This window comes from Seriola aureovittata, chromosome 10 (assembly GCF_021018895.1).
Source record: "Seriola aureovittata isolate HTS-2021-v1 ecotype China chromosome 10, ASM2101889v1, whole genome shotgun sequence".
NCBI classification, from domain to species: domain Eukaryota; kingdom Metazoa; phylum Chordata; class Actinopteri; order Carangiformes; family Carangidae; genus Seriola; species Seriola aureovittata.
This window is the reverse complement of record NC_079373.1, coordinates 497,689-519,824: the sequence shown is the minus strand read 5'-3', so window position 1 is coordinate 519,824 and position 22,136 is coordinate 497,689. Positions and strand designations below refer to the sequence as shown.

The 22,136-nt window shown below is 38.9% G+C and overlaps 1 protein-coding gene across 5 annotated transcripts in view; it reads left to right on the top strand.

Annotated features, from left to right (window-relative positions):
- LOC130175898 (anoctamin-1-like) overlaps positions 1-22,136 on the top strand; it is a 144,199-nt gene that overhangs the window by 44,991 nt on the left and 77,072 nt on the right. For all 5 annotated transcript variants that reach the window (XM_056386535.1, XM_056386534.1, XM_056386539.1 and 2 more), the window contains 5 exons: positions 14,644-14,698; positions 14,995-15,043; positions 17,061-17,116; positions 17,345-17,383; positions 18,045-18,109. In XM_056386535.1, the coding sequence (XP_056242510.1) occupies positions 14,644-14,698; positions 14,995-15,043; positions 17,061-17,116; positions 17,345-17,383; positions 18,045-18,109 (264 nt within the window). The remainder of the gene's footprint in view (positions 1-14,643; positions 14,699-14,994; positions 15,044-17,060; positions 17,117-17,344; positions 17,384-18,044; positions 18,110-22,136) is intronic.

Genomic DNA, 22,136 nt, shown 5'->3' with positions numbered 1-22,136 from the left:
GTTAAAATCCTGAAAACGAATAAACATTCGGTAGGTTTGAGCAGAACTGAAGTGGTTTAAGAGATTGTTACGTCCCTTAGTTGGAGCTAGGGGTAACAGGAACCGTAACATGACACATCAAGAAGTGAAAATGAGTCAAGGAGTTCTGGAAGGTAGTTTTATTGCAACCTGAAGGTCTCAACAAGAAAGTCCCATGTGGGGGAGGAAGGGACAAAGGTGGTGTGCCAAATAAATGAACCCAATAAAACAAAATGAGGCCTCAGCTATCTTCCTCTACTGAAACAAAAACACAAAAGAAAACCTGTCTACCTAATCTAAAACAAGAGCCTCCAAAACATTACAGTCAGCTTTGTTCCCATAGTCCAGGGGTCGGCAACCCAAAATGTTGAAAGAGCCATATTGGACCAAAAAACAAAAAACAAATATGTCTGGAGCCGCAAAAAATTAAAAGCCTTATAGAAGCCTTATAATGAAGGCAACACATGCTGTATGTATCTATAGTAGCTATATTAGCCTACTATCAAAATGACTAAGTTGGCTACAAATACATAATGAGCCTTCATGATTAAATGTTTATTTTCCCTGCAGTGCATCCTGTAGAGAATGACGCACCACGTGACTACTCTGTTGTGCGATGCCGCCTCAAGTTTAACTTCATTACAATATTAATGAATTATGTTTCATTGCTTTGATGAAATTAAAGAAATGCAATAATGAAATCAGATTTTTAATGTCGTTTTTATTTTGAGGATTCGAAAAAACAACAACAAAATGGAATGTGCATAACGTGCCCCTTATCTGGGCAACAGAGTGCAATAAAATGCAGCCTGCATTTATAAAAATAAAACATCAGGTTTTTGAAAAGGTTAAGTATATAAAATCAAATTAATACAGTTTAAGTTTGACGTCTGTGCAAATGCCAAGCAAGTCAGTGCAAGGGTAAAACGCAGCAGCATCCTCTTCTCTTTTGACACGCAACCAACGCAGCTATCCTCGGACCTGAGCAACAAAACACAATAATATCCTTAAGTGTCATTCCAAATATATACTGACAAAAATCAGAAATCACTTTATAAAAACAGCCACTTTGTTACTAAATATGTGCCTATGACAGGATTGTGTTCTTACCCGTTTAATGTGACTTCTGTTTTCGGACATCACTGGTCAGCTTCTCAACATGTAAGATGTAACTTTAATCTTGACGCAGGACTGCAAACTCTCATCTGTGAGGCAGGTGCGATATTTTGATTTGATGTAGTTCATGTTTGAGAATATCTGCTCGCACAGGTATGTTGATCCAAAGATGGATAATACTCCAAATGCATATGTCTTCATGTTCCTATAACTGTCAGGAAGAGCATTCCATGTGTCATAGACAAGTTTCTTGGGTGTTGGGAGGCTTTCAATTTCGCTCCATTTGTGGCTTTGGGCAAGCTGGGCTTTCTGGCGAGTGACGTCTTCAAGCTCGGCTGTCAGACGTTTGAATTTGGACACCCATAAATCTTTGTCGGCTATATCAGCCATTTCCATCTCAAGGTCAGCTTGATTTACTCCTGAGAATGTGCTCAACAAGGACGGGTCAATCTCCAGGGGTGTGACAGGGAAAGACAGTGTCATTTTTTCCTTTCGGAACTTGCAAAATCTGCTCCCAAATGCAGTTTGCATATCAACGATCGCACCTTGCAAATAATCACCGTTGAGTGTCTGATCGTGATGGGCTTCTTTGAATTCTCTCAGTACATCTCTGGCAAAGACAGTCAGCTTGCGCTCGAATGACAGAACAGCTTCCAGCATTTGCAGTGCAGTGTTTCCTCGCCCCTGCAGACTTTCATTCAGCTTGTTTAGGTGGCTTGTCATATCCACCATAAAGTGCGGTTTTTCGAGCCACTCGGTATCTTCCAGTTGCGGGTAGTTCAGGTCTTTGCTTTTCAGGAATGTTTTCACATGCTCTAAACAAGCGACAAAGCGGCGCAAAACCTCACCCCTGGACAGCCATCGGACTTTGTTGTGTAGCAGGAGATCGGAATATTCGCTGTCAACTTCATCAAGCAATGCACGGAACTGACGGTGGTTCAATGCTTTTGCAATTATCTTGTTCACCATCTCGATCACAAGGTTCATCACCGCCATACACTCCGATGGGAATGTTTGTGCACACAGTGCCTCTTGATGCAAGATGCAGCGGAATGCAAGCAGATTTCGATCCAATGCTTTCTGTAGCAAAGTCACAAACCCCCTTTTTGATCCTCTCATGCTGGGTGCCCCATCTGTAGCCACTGAAATCGGGTGGTTGGTGTTTATTCCATTGTCATTTAAACACTTCAGCACAGCCTCACATATGTCCTCCCCCCGTGTTTGGCCTTTCAGTGGTATTAATTGGATAATTTCTTCTTGCGGCCCAATCGGAGTTCACATACCTGCATAAAAGCGCAGTCTGTTCAATATCGATCACATCACAGGACTCATCACAGGCAATTGAGTATGCTGGCGCTGAATTAATGTCCTTGATTTGCTTATCGGTGATGTTGCCTGCCATTTTAATGGCCCTTTCCTTCACTGTCTTAGCGGAGAGAGGCATGTCTTTAATTTTCTGTATTATCTCGGTTTTGTTTTTGAAGTCTGCAAATAGGTGTTCTGATATGTTGATGAATGACTCCTTCATGTAGTCACCATCTGTGAACAGTTTTCCACGTTTTATTATCTCCCAGGTTGCAACAAAACTTGCAGCAGTAGTGGAGTTTGGAGATGCAATCCACTTCTTAAATCTATTTTTGCGCTCCTCTAATTTCTCCAGAAGTAATGCAATCACACTTTTTCTCTCACTCCCAACTGGGTACTCGGCTGCAAATGTAGCATGCCTTCCCTGGAAATGTCTTTCCACATTGCTTGTTTTGTTATTTGACAACTTCTCGCTGCAGAGCAAACATTCAGGCAATCCTTCCGCATTGGCAATGAATGCAAATAATTCGGTCCAAGAAACGTTGAATCCTCTGTTCTCCTCAGTTATTTTTCTCTTTTTCACTTTGGGATCCATGGCCCATCACACAGCCGCCGGTTTGTTTACAACAGCCACCTGCCTTGCATCCCGCCCTGCTTATAGAAACGTGTGTCGCAGGCTATGACGCAAATCTTCGTTGACAGAAATGTTGAAATTTTATATTTATTCTACACATTTTTACAGCATTGGAAAACGTTAAGAATGTTTGTGTCATGTTTGTCCTCCTACAGAAACCATATTAAAACAAAAAATAAATTTCCCTCCCCCATCTTTTTCCATTTTCAAACATTTTTGAAAAAGCTCCAGGGGCCGCATGCGGCTCTAGAGCCGCGGGTTGCCGACCCTCGCCATAGTCAATGCTGCAGTCAGTCAGATGGCATTTCTTAATCAGTGACGTGCTACTCCCACTGTCTACCAAAGCCAGCACCTGTACCCCATTGACCATAACTGGGTGAAATGTAGCCTCTTCTGAGTGCAGGGTACCTGGTTCTGTAGACATCTCTCTACGGGGAACATAGCAGTAACTAGACAGTTTAGGCTTTTTAAGAGGGCAGCCTGAGGCCTTGTGGCCAGGCTGCTGGCAGTAGTAACAAATAATTTCCCCATGGCTGGCACTAGCCTGCTGTCCAACTCCGCTGACCCTCACATTCCCCCTAGTCCCACAGTTATTAAACTTCTGACCTTCTTGTCGGCTGTCTCCGTGTCCTCTGTGGGGCTGGCGCTGATGAGACCTGCTCAGTACCGGCCTCCGGGCGTTGATGTACTGGGTTGCAAGCGTTGGTAGGTCTCGGTCGGCGCCTCTCCCGGGGGTACAGCTGGATCTCTGAAGCGCTGGCGGTAGGTCTCAGCGGAAATGTCAAACTTGGCCAGCAGGGCTTGTTTAAGGTCTGGGTAAGAATCAGACCGCTCTTCATCCATGGCCGAATAGGCTTCCAATGCCTTTCCTGTCAGTAGAGGTACAAGTCTGTAGGCCCACTCAACCTGTGGCCACACCCAGGTTTTGACAATCCGCTCAAAACGGAGGAGGTAGTTTTCAATGTCCTCACCAAACTGGTATGGAAGCAGCTTGGGGTCCTTCCGTGGGGCTGGTACTGGTGGCTGTAGTGCTGGGGCTGACTGCTGTGGCGGCGCTGATGAGGGCTGTGGCAGCAGCAGCACTCACGATGGCGGTGGAGGAGGTGCTGGTGCTGGTGATGGCTGCTGCAAGGTGTAAAACCTGGCGTCAGATCGAGCCCCGGCTCAAGGTTGTGGTGTAGGGAGCCCTATTAGGGAGACAGCATTCCCTGCGCTGGGACTAGAGATGGCTGCTGGAGTAGGCAGCTGACTGCCAGCTTGGACAGCTGACCGTAGGCCTCGGAGTTCCCCCAATAGTGCTTCTTCCCGGCCCCTCTGAGCCCCCATAAACTGGCGTAGCAGCATGATCATCTCCTGCTGTAGCGCCTCTCCATGGGAAGGCAGGTGCCTCCTCCCCCACCTGAGTCTCTTCCACATCAGTCTCCCATTCTTCACCCTCTGCACCCAGTTCGGCCGCTTCCGGATCCGCTTTGAGACTGGCTGTCCTGCTCCTGGTTTGTACTTTCCTTTTTCCCCCCTTGGGGACCTTTCGGGTGGCCATCCCACCACTGCCACCAAATGTCACACTCTGGCCCGAGTGAGCGTAGGTTGGCGAAAAGGCTGACTGGAGAACTGTACTTTACTCGTAAATGTCGGTGACAGGAAGCATGACAAAGCGAGTTCAGTGCAAAAAAATGAAAGGTTTTATTGTCCTTTTTTTCCAGACAATCCCAAAACAACATGAAAATGCAGCCCTCAATCGGTCTGCATCGCGGCACAGCCCTCCTCTAACTGCCTGGCAGTGTAGACCTCCCTCCACTTTATAGCATAGGCCCCTCCCCTGGACCATACCATCTTCTAATGGAATTCAATAAATAATCAATTAAGGGCCACAGGCCGTTTCTCATCTCAGAAACCCGTACAATATATTTACATTTTCAAACCCACATTACAGGCATTTTCACAAGATTCACATCCAACACCCCCATCAACTGGCACGGTGCAGTGGGATGGACTGAGCATGCTCCTAATTCCCTGAGGCACTACAAAAGCCAGCTCGATGCCATGCTCAGGTCCTTTCACACTGCCCGGAACCAGGAAGTGCTGTGGTAACATTAGAAACAAAATACATTTTCAACAATGGGGGGGGGATCAAGATGGTGGAATAAGCGGCTGCGTTTTCAGCAGGGTCTGAAGGAAAAGTTAATTTTGTCTTAAAAAGTGTCATTCTAGATGTAGCAACTAACCCAAAACATCACTAGGAAGAAAATAGTGCCAAGTAAGTGTTTAAGAAATTAGTCGCAAGAAAAAAGATATTTAATCCGACTGACAGCATGGATACGGCTAAAATAAAAGCTAATATGCTAGACCATGACTACAACCTGGCAGCTCTCAAAGAAGCGTGTGATGAAGAAGACATTGAGGAGATGGAAGAGAGCGGAGAAACTCAACTGAACGAACATACACCGCTCCCCAGTCCCAACCCCAAGAGACTGAAGAAAAGAAACTCAAGGATAGAAACCGAAGAAGCTAGCGTTAGCAACGATAGCATCTACGAAGCTATTCAAACAGTACTCCAGAGATTCGACAAACAACACAAGCGTCTCAAGAGTTTTGAACTCCGTATAGAGGCCAATACAAAAGCTGTAAAAGAAAATAAAGAGGAAATTGAAAAAATGCAAAAACAAATAGCTTTGATGAAGAAAGAAAACATCACTCTGACAGAAATGTGCAAAGAAAATGCCAGGTATAAGAGGAGATGGGATTTGAGACTCCTGGGCTTGCCGGAGAAAGAAAACGAGGAGACAAGAGAAGCTGTGATCGGGATCCTGACCAGGGTGATTCCAGTGGCAGTGGACAAACTTCGAGAGATGGTCGACACAGTTCATCGCTTGGGCAGAAAAAATGATGCAGCACACAACAAAATGCCAAGGCCCATCATCATTCAGTTTGCAACGCGAACTGTCAGGAACGAAGTCTGGAAGAAATCCAAAGATGCGAGAGTCTGCAAAGAACTGAACATCCACTTCAGGGAGGACTTTTCCAAAGAGGATCGAGAGGCCCGAACGAAGCTGTGGCCGAGAGTGGAAGAAGCCAGACGCAAAGGCAGAAAGGCTTTTCTGAAGGAGGGATATGCAATCATTGACGGGATACGAATTGATCCCTGATAGATGGACAAAACAAGGCAAGATGTCTGTTAGTCTCAGGTAACCCGAATTGCTAATAATAGCAGAATTGAGGTTTTACAGCATAATATACATTTGAGTTAAGTTAAAGAAACAATGTATTATGCTGTTTTTGTTTATGTTTTTGTAAAAACTCTGCTTTCACTGGAGAAAAAAGTTAAAAAGAAATATATAACACTTTCAATAGTAAAATTTAAGTTTGAACAAAAAGGGAGAGATGGGGGGCGGAACAGCTTGATGCTACTTTTGTTTTTTATTTCATCAAAGGAGATAGTTTACTTTTAAACTGAAAAATATTTTTGGAAAAAGGAAGGAGATAAGATAACTTAATGCCTTTTTGATTATTCATTGTCATTTTCTTTACCTCTTTCAAAAAGAGACAATATTGGTTTAAAGTATAATTAATTTAAGCAGCAAAATGGAAAGGCACAAAGTATATAATATACCTAAGTTAGACTAAATCAAAAAGTTAAAAACACAAAATGTTTTAATTTTTATTTTAATCATATTTGATATAAAAAAGAAGATAAGTTAAATGTTAAATATTTTGGGTTAGTACAACGGACATTTCAAATAATCATTCCTGCGCAAAGTAAAGTTAGAAGGCGCATTCTAATAAGAGTTTTCTGTGAAATATATGTCTGTTTCTTTTGTATCTATAAATGTTAGAGGTTTAAAAAATATTGTTAAACGCAAGGCTATTTTTTTGTTTTGTAAGGAGCAGCAGGCTAACTGTTTTTTTCTACAAGAAACACACTCAGGGTTAGCAGATGAAACTTTTTGGAAACAGCAATGGGGAGATGAAACTTTTTTCTCACATGGAACTTCTCACTCTGCCGGAGTAATGGTACTTTTTAGCAAATTTCCAGGAAAGGTAATTGAACACAAAAGTGATACAGACGGACACTGGCTTATATTGGTAGTAGAGATACATGATCAAAGATATATTTGTGTTTGTGTATACGGTTATAATAACAGACCAAAAAATAGGGTAATGATGGAGAGTCTAGGTTCATTCATAAAAAACTGGGAAATTAAATATATGACAGATAAAGTGGTATTGGGAGGTGACTTTAATATAGCTCCAGATTCATGGCTTGATCGTATTCCTCATAGAGGACAACAACCGGAATATGATGATATATTAACTAACCTATGTATTTCAACACATACAGTTGATTACTGGAGAATAACTAACCCCATGTCTTTGAAATACACTTGGACTAATTCTGCAGATAATAATCAGTGTTCAAGACTAGATTACTGGCTCATATCTCAGACAATAAGTAAAGATGTTCTAAAGTGTGAAATCTCAATATCACCCCTAACAGACCACTGTATGATTAAACTAGCATTAAAAATAATTCAGCAGCCACAGTCATCAGAAACTATTTGGAAATTTAATAACAGTCTACTACTTAATGATGGATTCTGTAAACAAGTTAAAATTCTTTTTCAAAGTGTGGATAAACTAGACATGTCACATATGAGCAAATGGGAATGGTTCAAATTTAAACTTAAACATCTTGCAATTGAAACCGGAAAAAGAATAGCACAAACAAGAAAACACAAACAAAATGAATTAACTAAGAAAATAAATACATTATGTGAAAGAACGGTATTATCAATTGAAGAAAAGGCTGAATTACGTATCCTACTAGTTCAGATAGATGACATGTACAGAGAAAAAGCTAATGGAGCGTTTATAAGATCAAGAGCCAGATGGCTTGAACAAGGAGAAAAGAATACATCGTACTTTCATGGATTGGAAAAACAAAGACAAAGTAAAAGAAGAATAAATAGACTGAAGAAGAATGAAGATATTATTGATGACCAAAAACAGGTCAAGGATGAAATATGGCTTTTTTATAACAATTTATACAAATCCAATTTCCAAATAGATGAGTGTGACTTCCTATTTGAAACAGTCAAAAATAACATAAAAACATTAAATGAAGAAGATGTGAAAATACTAGAGGAGGATTTAACTATATCAGAAATAGAAAGCGCACTAAAACAGATGAAGAATGGAAAGTCACCAGGAATAGATGGCATAACGACAGAATTTTATAAACACTTTTGGAAAGACATTAAAGATTTAATACATAAAACCTTCTTGGAATGTATAGAAAAAGGATGCTTATCCCCTACAATGAAAACTGGGTTGATAACACTACTACCTAAACCTAGTAAAGATCTACTGAAACTTGATAACTGGAGACCAATTACTCTTCTTTGTAATGATTACAAATTAGTAGCCCTGGTGTACACAAATCGACTTAAAGATGTTATGGTCAAACTGGTTGATTAATTTCAGTCAGCTCTAATTAAAGGTAGACATATACACAATAATGTGAGATTAGTACTAGATATGCTAGACTACCAATCATTTATAGAATCAGAAAGCCTCATTCTTTTTATAGACTTCTTCAAAGCCTTTGATTCTATAGAACATCCATTTCTGATTCAGACACTTCAAAACTTTGGATTTGGTATTAAATTTTGTAAAGTTATCAAAATGTTTTATAAAGACATAATCAGCTATGTTTCTTTAAACCCAGGAATGACTCCTAGAATTAATGTTTCTCGCGGGATAAGACAAGGCTGTCCCATATCTCCAAAACTATTCATTTTATGCACACAGATATTAGCATATCTAATTGTTAATAATCAGGAATGTAAAGGAATCGATATCTTTGATTATGAATTTCGTATAAGTCAATTTGCGGATGATACGGTTTTCTTCTTAAAAGACAAATCAATAGTCAGTAAAGCTTTGAACTTAATCTCCTTTTTTTCAAAAGCATCTGGTCTAAATATAAATCTGAATAAATGTGAAATTCTACCGTTATACTCTTGTGCAGATACACAAATAATGTCCATTCCTGTCAAGACAGAAGTTAAGTATTTAGGCATAAAACTGATAAAAGAGGCAAAAAAAAGAGAAGAAAAAAATATGAATGAAAAAATCGAAAACATGAAAAAAACTCTAAATCATTGGTTAATGAGAGACTTGTCCATTTTTGGTCGAAATTTATTATCTAAATCAGAGGGAATATCAAAACTGATTTATCCATGTTACTCCATGTATGTGGCTCCTAAAAACATTAAAAAAGCAAACTCTATAATATATAACTTTATATGGAGAAACAAAACACATTATATTAAAAAATCACAATTGGTCAAAGATTATAAAAAAGGAGGTTTGAAAACACTTGACTTTGAATCAATGATAGGAGTTTTCAAAATAAATTGGATAAAAGCCTTTATGTCACAGAATGAATCAATTTGGTTTCACATCCCCAAAAGCATTTTTAAAAAAATTGGAGGGTTGGACTTTGTTTTAAAATGTGATTTTGAGACTACAAAACTGCCTGTGAAACTATCTGAATTTCATAAACAGGTACTGTACTACTGGAAGATGATATTTTCCCATAATTTTACTCCACATGGATCCACATTGTGGAATAACAGAACAATCACGACAAATAGGAAAAGCCTATTCAATCAAAAGTGGCTTGATAAAAAGATAACTTTTGTTATAGACCTTATGGATGATCATGGTAAATTTTTACAACTAAATGCCTTCAGGGAGAAATTTGATGTTCAATGTTCTTACAGGGAATTCAACAGAATATGCAAAGCAATACCTCTTGCTCTGACACACTTAATACAAAACACACTCTCTCAATCAAGAATACAAACGGTCATGCCAGACTTAAAAATTAACCAAATGCTTATTGGAGACAAAAAATGTAACAACCAATTCATCGGAAATGCTTTTAAGTGTAAAATTTTTCATGACTATACAAGAAATGCAAAACTCAGAATAAGCGATAATCCATCCATCATAGATAAATATTGTAAATATTTAAAATGGCCAATTCCCCCAAAGGCAAAGGAACTACAATACAAAATCATAAACAATTATTATCCTGTAGCAGAAATGCTTAAAAAAACATTTGGTTTTGAGGTTGACCCCTGCAGTTTCTGTCTCGAAGAACCGGAAACCATTGAACATCTTTTCTACTCTTGCAAAGTTACCGAACAATTTTGGCAAAACTTGCATAATTGGCTAAGCATAAAAATGGAGAATATCACACCATTTGATACACAACAAATTTTAATTTACAAAAATAACCTAACTAAAGAAATCTCTGATATGGTTAATATAATCATAAATATGGGAAAATATCATATCCATACATGTAAATGGAGGAATCAGAAACCCTCACTGACATGTTTTAAAAGTGAAATTAAGATTTTTTTTTCCTCTTTGTTGTTTTTGGCGGACACATACAAACCAATACAAGACCTGTGTCAAAATATGTCAAGGTACCTGATGCTTTGATTAATTAGTTAATAGAGATCTGCTTTTTTTTAATCCTGACTGCTGGGAGGTGAGAAAAATTAGCCTGTATTATTAATTTGTTTTATTTTCTTATAACATGTCATAGTTTATTTTTTTTTATATTTTTCTAATTTTTCTGCCTTGCTTTTTGAACAGAGTTTGAAAATGTTTTACATAATTCATAAGAATGCAAAATGAAAAACGAAGATTCCTATGTTGAATTGTAAAATTGAAATGTTCAATAAAAAAAAAAGAAAAAAAAAAAACATTTTCAACAATGGCCTTCAACCTTTAAACAAATAAAAAAAAATTAACTAAAAATGGTGTCTGTGTGTGTGTGCACAACTCAAAACGTGTGTATTATAGGGGAAAAAAATAGTACAGGGAACTTGCTAAGGTGTTAAATGTAGTTTAGTGTGTGCACCCACCAAATAACAGTAGCAAGCTAGCTGGCTAACATGTGGCATGTGAGTTGTATGGTAGTGTGGGGAGCTGGTGTGGTTTGCCAACCGTGGCAGGGGAAACTGTCACAGGGATGATGAGACAACATACAAAATAATCACTTTTGAATAAGCAACATTAGTGTTTGGCATATTGCCACTGCTGGAGAAATTTATGATAGACAACTTCAACAACAAAAACAGAATATTGCTTTTATTTATTTTTGAATGAGGCAGAGATTATGACAAAAACAAGATGAAGAATTAATATACTGTACATAGATTAACTTCTCTAAAATCCAGTAAATTAAAAAGACAGTTTAAATCTAGTTTAGTTTGAAATAAATTAAACAAAATTAAAGGCTTTTCATTGTAATCACTCAAAGTGTCTTGTATGTTTTGACTTCCTGTTAACAATTGTTTCCACTGACATTACACATCTTTTCAAACCTTGGTAAGAAATGGTATTTATAAAAACATTTTTTTCTAAATTGTACGGGATCCCTCTGGATTACTGTGATTACTGATTAATCAATAATTCTACAATAATTAATGTTATTCTTTCAGAAACAACTTGGTATGTAAAGTACCAGCAGCATCTTAGTCCTTTGCACTGAGCAGGACCCACACCGACCAAACAGAAACACAGGACATTTATTAAATTAGACAATAGACATAAACAAACAATTCTCTGGTCTGTACAGTCTGCATCCTCACACAGGATACTGGTAACATACACATTTGTTAACATAAAGACCACACTAGAGCTTAGTAAATAAAAACTGTCAGTGCAACTGTTACAGCTGTGATGTAAAAGACTAGGCTAACTGACTCCTACAGTAAATGTAGACATTCACACAGCCTTACGTTGGCGAATACCCTCTGAGAGGAGGAAGAGCTGACAGTGATAATAAACAAGTAACGTTAGCATACAGCTCTGTGTCAGCTACAACACTCTGCTTCCAGTTTGCCTGTCAACCAAATCAATAAACTACCAGCGGCTATCTGCTGTAGCAAGCTAACAGTTAGCTATAATGTCATGCACACAACAAGACCAAAAACACAGACATAACTTAAGAGTTAACTCACTCACCTGTAAATGACCATGTGTTTATTATCCAAGCCCCGGGTCTGGCACTGTCTCTTCTGCTCTTCTCACATAGTTTATCAACAAAGTGTGTACTAAAGTGAGCAAAGAAACATCCCCCAAATTTCAGTGTTCTACAAGTTATTAGCTTTTGCCCCAGTAACAACACAAATCGTGACAAGGAAGTGACCTCCTAACTGAAGACCCGCCTTGATGAGAGGTCTGACAGTTTGCATTTTCATGTTGACCCAAAAGTAGCCTGGTGACATGTAAATGAAAATGCAATAGACTGAGGAGGGCTGTTTTGCTCATTGCATTAAATGTTGTCCACTGTAGAGCAGCTTAAGACTTAAGACTTGAAATGTCAAATGCCATTCTCATTTTCATTTTCATATTGTTTTATTGTTTTTACCCCCAAAAGAGCATGGTGACATGTAAATGAAAATGCAATAGATGTTTTGCAAATTGCATTTAAATATTTATCACTGTAGATCAGGTTAAGACTTTGACAGTCAATGTCAATGTCAAATGCTGTTCATTTTCACTCTCAAATTGTCAAAAAAAAAGAAAGCATTTTCATTTTCATGAATATTGCTTGCCTATTTGTAAAATTAGGTTAAATTGTTTATATTGCATTTTAATTTTCAAATTTGAATTAACATTTTCATATTATCCACTGTGCAGCAGGGTATGACTTTGAAAATGAAATGTAAAACAGCTTTTCCATTTTCGTTTTAAAATGGCCCTAGAATGCCCATATAAGTAAATGAAAATGCAAATTATTATTATTTCATTTTAATTTTTACTCAAACAACACATAGATATGTGGAAAATTAAAATGCTATTGTAGAATAACATTATCATTGGAATAGTCCCCATAGGCTTCCATTGTGAAGTTATCCGGTACAGTCTTTACGAGTCTTGCTCTAACACAGACTGGTGTTAGGGAGGAAATAGAAAGCTTTTTGGTATGGTATATTTAAAGTCGACGAATTTGTGGCAGCCAGTCACTATTAACCGCCACATATTTATTTTCAATTATGATATTTTCAATATCATATATGGTTGGACTGCTTCTCTCACACACACACACACACACACACACACACACACACACACACACACACACACACACACCACCTGGCACCAAGCAATAAACAGATCTATTATGTCCGCTGTCTCCTGATGTCTTTTACACAGCAATATCATGCTGGTTAAGCTGATAGTAAACTGTGATTAAAAGCTAAAACAAAAGCTTGCTGAGACAAACCAGCCCAATCAATTCTAATCCAGTTCTGAATTTTTCTTCCCCAATTCTTTAGTAATGATAAAGAACCAGTATGAGCTAGATCCATAAGTGTATGAATAAGATAAAGATTAAATCCTAACAATATCCATCCCTACTGCTGGTTAGTTGCTGATTTTGGGAGGATGAGCACATCGCAGTTCATATCCCTTCACTATAACTGTTTTTTAAACAGTTATTGTGTGACCATTATTTTATTTGGTGCACAGTGAGATCAGTCAACAGATCAATTGATAGAAAAACAGTCATTACTCATGAAGACAGCTTAATATTGTAGCTCCCACGTTCCAGTGGGAAATTAAGTAATGTTGGTCACTGTTAAGTAATTGTGGTCTCAGCAAAGATCACATTTCATTATTGGTTTTTGTGTCTTTGGATGATGATGTTATGAAGGTTTGATAGGAGAATATTTTATTTAGTGGAGTCAAGTAAGGCTTTCTTTCACAAGTCTTTCACAAGTTTGATAATCAATCGGATGTTCAAGTAAGAAATGTGATGGTTCCACCTTCTCATATCTGAAGATGTATTTGCTTTGCTGTGTTTCATATCATAAGGTGAATAATTTGACTGTTGGTAACATTGTCCTCTGACACCTGCATGACACCACATTACTTTTGAACACTGAACACTTTATGAATATTGTATTTTAATTCTACTTGACATTTGAACACTTTCATTCTCTGTTAGAATCTACGCTGCAGGAGAAGAAAAAACAGAACTGATCTACCTCAGAAAAAAGTTAATACATAATTTTTTTTGTTTTGCAATGCTCCTGTGTACTATAGGAAAATCTAATGTGAAATCTCTATATTAAATCCACACAGCATATTGACAGACTGATAACTGAGTATTGCTGTAGGATTTACCACTTGTTAACAGCATGCTTGGTATTATTTTCATCGGGTAGTAGGTGTAGGTATGTCGTTGAGATCAAAATGTAAAGGTCAAAGATGTGTGTGGTCCAATCCCAAAGCACCGATTACTCATGCAATAATGTATGCATGCACGCACCTGCGTGCACACACACAGATTCACAGGGTGCAAACAGCGTCAGCCACGCTGTTGCAGCTGGTAATCAGCAGTCGGACAATATTTTTAGTTCTTTTCAATAATGCTGTGTTACTATAGACTGTAGTACATACAACAGTAAGGGGTGTGAACAGTGACACCAAACAGTAACAAGTATGTGTGCTTTTGTTTGTTTGTGTGTATGAATTAACAGGTTTGACCTCTCAGACAAAGATTACTTCTTTGACAGCAAAACCAGGAGTTCAATAGTAAGTCCACTGATGCTCCAACAACACCAACATACCCAATGACATGCCACTTTCATGTACAGCACTGATATCATTTATTACACTTCAGTCAGCCAACAAATGCATGCAATATACTGTGAAAAAAATGAATTGTACAGGGGGTTTATTCAGTCCCTGGATATGTATGCATTTGCAGAAATTAGTTGCTTTATTACAGCTTTATTACAGTGTTGATTATTAAAAAGTACACCTGAATAATTATTTTCTTCAACAACAGGCTGAATTAAATTCACTTTCGTGTTTTCATTCCCATTCAGGTGTTTGAAGTCCTAAAGAGAACAAAATGCAAGGCCAAGTACAGCATGGGTGAGTCTTGACCTCTGGCAGTCACTGCTGGACCAAACAAGATGAGATTCACTTTACAAATGTGTTCAAAGTGTTCAAAACCATACTACAAATATAATGCCTGTCAATACTGATCCTGATCACTGGTATCTGCTGGAAGTTTGAGTTAGTCTTCAACCTTAACACAATTCCTCAGATCACTCATTCCCTCATAGTCCAAGTGACTAGGCCTAAGAGCTTATCCACTGAATCCAATAATCCTACTGTGTTTTTTATTTATTACTTCTTTTCAAAAACCGAAAACACTTTGACAGACACTGAAGCCAGAAGTTTCTACAGACTCTATTTTATTCAGATATTCCTTAAAATGAGTGAGTAAGCTCAGTGCGAAGACAGATAAAGATTCTTTTGAAAAAAAAAGACGATTACATTAGGTGTCAATGAGAGTGAGACAGGTATTGCTGCCGGACTCGGCACCCCCGTTTAAATTTTGTGCAGACCCTGCCTGTCAAAGTTACATTTTATGAATCCCAACAACTATGTCTACATTTTCAGAAATAATTATTTGTCTCCTTTTTACGGTTTGGCCGTGAGCTCGAGTTAAAAATAAAAATAAAGGTTATTTTTTACTGCTTCACGCACTCTAGCCAACTGACGCTTTCACTCTAACTTTGAAGAAAAAGGGATTTGCACTCCTCCTTTGAGTGCTCACAGTTTGAAAAGTTTACATGTTATGTAAAAACAGTTGTTGTGTTTTGGAGAGAGCAAAAGTTTTCCTCCGTTTTATAGTTTGAATCACATTTCTACATGCAGGTATGAGAGACCTGGGTGACTGGGAGAAAAAAGGTGAAATTTTGTAGAAAAAAGGTGAAATTCTGTGGGTTTTTTAATGAAAATTCCAATGCATTCCTAATGCATTATTTATTCCCAGTATTTTGGGATTTTAACACCAAAAGTCATAGCACCTCTTTCGAGATCAAGACACACGTTTTGATGTATATACGTTTTCTCAAAGCTGCGGGACGAGTTACGCACCAAAATTTGGCGGAAGAATAATAATAAGCCTGAGGAATATTAATAGATGCTCAGCCCCGAGCCACTCCTCTCAGCTATTCTAGCTGTAGAGGAGTGCCTCGGAGCTGAGCACCCGTGGCACTAATAAGCCACAAAATAACAGAGAGGAAGTCTGCTCTGATGTTATTCATCTAAGGAATACACTGAGATTTAAAAGACGATAAAACAATGAAGTCTCAAAACAATACTTACAATGTTGATTTTTTTTCAGGAGTGTGCCAGAAAGGTTTTGATATCATTCTGTAATGTTGCAGTGTGCATGGATAGCATATTTAACACACAATACATTTGTCTTAAGCAAAAGGTTAGCATACTTAGCTAGCTGGACTACAGACCTTTCAGTGAGGCAAACGACCCATCTGCAAGTAATTTGACAATGTCTTGTTGTGAGATGCTGATGCCACATTACAGGTTATACCACTGCTGTCAGTATTTGGCTTAATATAGCTTTAAAAGTAACGTAAGTTTATATAACATCCTAGCGTTAGGTTACCTCATTTTCTTTGTGGTGTGTGATGAAATGTCTTTTCAGGTTTAAGATGTTCGTCCTGTGATTTTCTCTCCCGACAATACTACATTCACTTTTTCTCTTAACAGCATTATCTTTGAAGTGGGTCCAAATGTCAACCTGCTTTGTTGCCATGGTATTCCTTTGTCGTCTCTGTATATGTATAAAGCTAATAGAAGCTAGGTCCAAGCTGGCACCGTTTCATGGTTTTAGTGCATTCATGTGCTGCTGGTCTGCAGAGTCACCAGGAAGATGATTCAAGCCAACAGGAAGATGAATTTGGAATATGTAATCATTTGATCTTTTGTCATTGATGTAGTATGGAGATGTCACAGTTATCATTTAATGACTTCAGTTCCGTCTTATGTCTTGTCTTTTTCGTTGGAAAAAACTTTGCTGATGAATATATAGCTAAATTTACTGTGGTCACACTGCATCTCCGTTTTCTCTTGGCAGGTATAACCAGTCTCCTTGGCAGTGGTGTATATACGGCAGCCTACCCTCTTCATGATGTGAGTAGTACCAAGTACCGTTATTGTAGGGGATACTAGTTCCAGATCATGTTTATATACTTGAATTTTGAAGCGGATGTAATCAGTGGGGTCATCTAGAAGATCTAAAAGATGGAGTGAAAAAATGTACTGTAGCTCCACCTTTTCTTAAAATGAGTAAATCCTGGCTCGCAGTCTCCAGCTGTGGTGTGTAGTAACTAGTGGTACTCTTTCTCTTTCCTCTTTCAGGGAGATATTAATGAAAGAGCAGAGCCCAATGACAGAAAGGTAAGACAGTCATGGAAGCCAGAATTAAAGTTTCCACAGACTGGTGTTCATGTTTTGCATTTGTACAGCTTTACAACTGTGCTCATGTAGAGCCCACACTAGGACCACAAAATAATCTGTCACCACTTTAACTTAGAACAAAATAAAAACTGAGTCTGCTTAAATGTACTAATCATGTCAGTTCATTTGATGTTTTTTTTCATGTGGATCACCAGCTGCTGGGGTTCACAGGTACCCTAAATGGTTTTTTTTTTTCAGCATGTGTGGAATCCTTCATAGCTCCACACAATCTCGGTTTGTCTAGCATATGATCTGAATTCAGAGGTATAGTTACGAGTGCAAGTCAAATTAACAATTAACAGATGATACACCATTTGAGGTAAAAGCATTGTTCAATCTTTCAGAGATATGTTGTGGAAGATGAATACTGGTTTTTCAGTTTATTTATTTGCTTTTTATCACCTGTATGCTTGTTTTTGTGTAAAAGTCCCCAACAAATGCCCTATTTACAGCATATTAATTTCCCAACCAGTGGAGCTAGCATGGTTTAGGAAACAGGGAAAGGAACTCTTCTCAATGACAAATATGTCAATAGAGAGGCTAGAGGCATGATAGAAATAGACAAGTAATGCAACTAAATATTGTTTATTGTCTTCTTCAGCTTCTGTATGAGGAGTGGGCAAACTATAGTGTCTTCTACAAGTACCAGCCCATCGGTCTTGTGCGGTAAGTACATATTTTTTTAGGTATATAATTTACTGCCAATCATCCTTGCATGGTTATAACTCCGATAATGAAGTATCTCACCGACAGGGCTTTTATTTTGAGGAACTGTTGTTCAGGCTCATTAATTTGTACATGGCCTACTATCATGGCCACAATTATATGGCACAGTGTAATCCTTGATACTGCTGGCACAGAATTCAGAAATGTTCTAATCCTCTACACAGTGCTTTCAAAGTTTAAAGCTACCATGACATACATGAAAATTTCTGACATTAGTGAGTTTGTGGCAAATGATTTGTTCATGTTACTGTAGTAATGATATCTGAAGTTCTCAACACATTCCAGTGTTAGCTGGGGACCAGTGGCGTGCGGTGAGGTTCATGGCTGGTGAGGCACTGACTTCATCACAGTCAGATTTACAAACATATGAACCCTAAAGAGTATCTTATTCACCATTTGATTGGCAGCAGTTAACGGGTTATGTTTAAAAGCTCATACCAGCATTCTTTACACATACAAACTGTAGCACACAAAAAAGCACATTTAATAAAAAAAAACGTTATTATGGTCTTACCTTTACTTATAAATGAAGTCCATGCGCCGCTCCTTCTGAACAAAAGCATCGATAACTTGTTTATAGAAGTCTTCCTTATCTTTCTTAAGTTTTAAAAGTCTCTCTGTCTCGATGGAGATCACTGCCAGGGAAGAAAGTCGTCCTTGATCGGTCCTGTTCCGACTGTATGTTTTGATTCTTTTCAGTGCTGAGAATGACCGCTCCACCGATGCTGTAGTAGCTGGAACAGTGAGCACTAGCTGGAGTAACTTTGTCGCCTCAGGAACAGTTTGGATGAGGTCCTTCTGGGCCAAAAAGCTGAGAAGCTGTCCAGGAGATTTACATTCATCCCTCACCGTTTGTGAGCTATACAGTCCAACAAGATCCGCCTTAAGTTGCACAAAGTCAAAGAATCTGGCATATTTTGACAGGCTCTGCAGTTTTGTGTCATCAAAATGTTTTGACATTTCACTGAATTTTGCGCAATCCACCAAACCAAGGAAAGCCAGCTCACCAAAATGATCAAACCTAGCCTTCATTTGATAGCTTATGTCATCCAGAATGTTACAGAACACTCGTTTTCGTTCAAATCTAATTGACTGTCTGCCTCCACTCTCTGCCAGGCCAAGTGCGCTGCATTTCTTCTCAAATCGGTCACAGAAACTTTCGAACTCCAGTCTCATGCGCTCGAGAACTGCAATGGTGTCGCGGATGCGTGCAAGACAATATTCAATGTCCATCACTTTGTTTTGCAGCACTCTAAAAAGGGCATTAGTCTCATTGAAAATGTCCTCATATACCATAAGGAGAAAGCATGTAGATGCTTTTGACAGCCATTGATCGTATCCTGCTGCCATCATCAGCGTGTCATTATCCCAGCTGTCAGGATTTTCAATGATGATGTGAAATAACGCGCGCAGATCATTGTGGTGCATGCTTATTGTCTGCAGCAGCCTAGAGTTGGAGCTCCATCTTGTGGGCGCTGCTCTGGGTAAACGGCGCTTGACAACATCATCCAGCAAGTGAGTGCACTTTGTGGACTTGCTGAAAAATGAGGCTAGTCCCTCAGCTGTTTTAAAAAACGTGCGACACTCGGGCATGCACTTTGCTGAATGCAATAGCACTAAGTTCAGCTTGTGTGCGTAACAGTGGGTGAACATGGCTTCGGGCACTCTTTCTTTAATTTTAGGTTGCACGCCATTAAGCTCTGAGGCCATTACAGCGGCCCCATCATAGGTCTGAGCTACAAGCTTTTCAACACAGTCATACTTCTCCAACACTCCCAGGACATACTCAGCAATGGCAGGAGCGCGTCTGTCTTTACTGACGTCATCAAATCCCAAAAACGCCTCCCTCACCTCACACCCTGCTTCAGTTGTAGCCACATACCGTAATATGACAGAAATCTGAGCTTGGTTTGTGACAACTGTGGTCTCGTCCACTTCTACTGCAACAAATGGGGCTGCAATGATCTGCTTTTTAATGTCATTTCTAATGACATCACCAACTGCTTCGATTAAATCATTCTGTATTCTATTTGACAAGCCAGAAAATACAGTGGATGTCTCCAAATGCCTAGCTAGCCTGTCATCTTTCTCAGCAATAGCATGCAAGAGTTCAACATAGTTTCCACGATTGGTAGAGCCTGTACTTTCATCATTTCCACGGAATGCCAGTTGCTGTTTGGCGAGGAAGCAGGTGACATTGATGAGGTCTTTTAAAATCTCTCGGTTCTCCTTTACCTTAGCATTGTGGGTGCTGATGTTGAGTCTTCGCTGTTCATCTAAAGCCAAGTCTATCCTGGACATCCTGAACGTTTTGAGCGCGATCTGGCTTTGAATGTGAGTGGTCGACCGCTCATGTTTGATGAGGCTTCTCTGCAAATTCTTCAGGTCACAATATCCCATCTGAGTCAAGACATTGTCACAAGAAGAGAAAAGAAGACAGGTAAAGCAGAAAAGGCGGTTTCTTGCTGGACATCCACACAGCCAGCCTTTTCGTGTGTACCACTCCGTTTGAAAAGATCGGGTCGTCTGTCCCGAAGTCTGAAGCAAACCTTTTAGCTCCGGCGTTGGTCTTCCTTTAAAGGGGACATATTATGCTCCTTTTCAACAAGTTTGAATAAGTCTCAGAGGTCCCCAAAGCATGTCTTTGAAGCTTCTTGCTAAAAAATCCACTCCGATCCTATATTTCAGCATGCCTGTAAACCCCTCTTTTTAAACCCCGTTCAGAACAGGCTGTTTCTGTGTCTGTAGCTTTAAATGCAAATGAGCTGTGCTTGACCACGCCCCTCTTCGGAAGGGGATGCCGTTTGGGCTTCTGGCACCATGCTCTAATGTTTACGGTGACCGTGACCAGCGACCTGGCGTCGGTAACGATTTGGTTCAGCTACACGACTTTTATCCAGAATGTGACCCAGAGGGAGAGGCTGCTGAAGAAGTTCAAACTCTACAACTGCAGCAGGACGTTTCTGAATGGTTGGTAAACAATTTAGTGTATTTTGACATTACATTTTGAGTTTGTTGATGAGTGCTGGCACACAGTTACTAACATGTAGCTAGGTAGCTAATGCTAACTGTTACTGTCTCGTCATTACTGGGAGCTCTTTTGGTAAATAAGCACTATTGTGAATGTAGTTATCTGTCATGCCTCCTTAGATATACTTTTACAGTCTGAAAATGTTTGTTGTATGTGGACTGCTACAGGTGTTCAATGTCAGTACTAGTCAGATATTTTAATAGATGCTGACAAAGTAAATCATTTTTCTCCATGTTTTGAGCAGAGATGCTCATCATGACATCTTCCTTTATGTAGTAAATTTATTTTGTGTATTACAATGAAAGCTGTAAATCAGCATAAACATGTCTGACAGCAACAGTAATCTTTAGTCAGACAAAACTGTGCAGTTTTCTACACTACTGTTGTCAAGCTCCACATTATATGCAATAAGTGTCATGTTATAAATTATCTATGTTATATGTGCTTGATATGTAGCCAAGCTTACTTCTTACCCACCTTAGCTCCACTGTCTGTCAGTGTTTGAATTTCATAAGCTTTATATTTTGGTGAATGTTTCCATTTTTCTCTATATTTTGGATAGGTGCTCCTGTGGAAACTGTGCAACCATGCCCACAGAAGCTGAGAACATCTGCTGCTAGGAGATACCACAGGAGCATTCTCACTGGACAAACGAATCAGTAATTTGTTTTGATTACATTACATTAATAATAAACCATAGCATTTACCATTTGCAATTCACTGTAGGTTACCAGACGGCTATGGGAGATCGACGAAGATTTACCATGTATGGTAGACCGTCCTGGGTTGGAGCCGCTCTGCCTCTATGTGTACTCCCTCCAGAATGCCTGCAACATGTACCGCACTGACTATGGTCCTTTACGGTTGAGAGGAATACACCAGTACGTTTTGCTTCTTTGTAAAAACATATAGTTTCAATCTAAATAAAAAATGTTA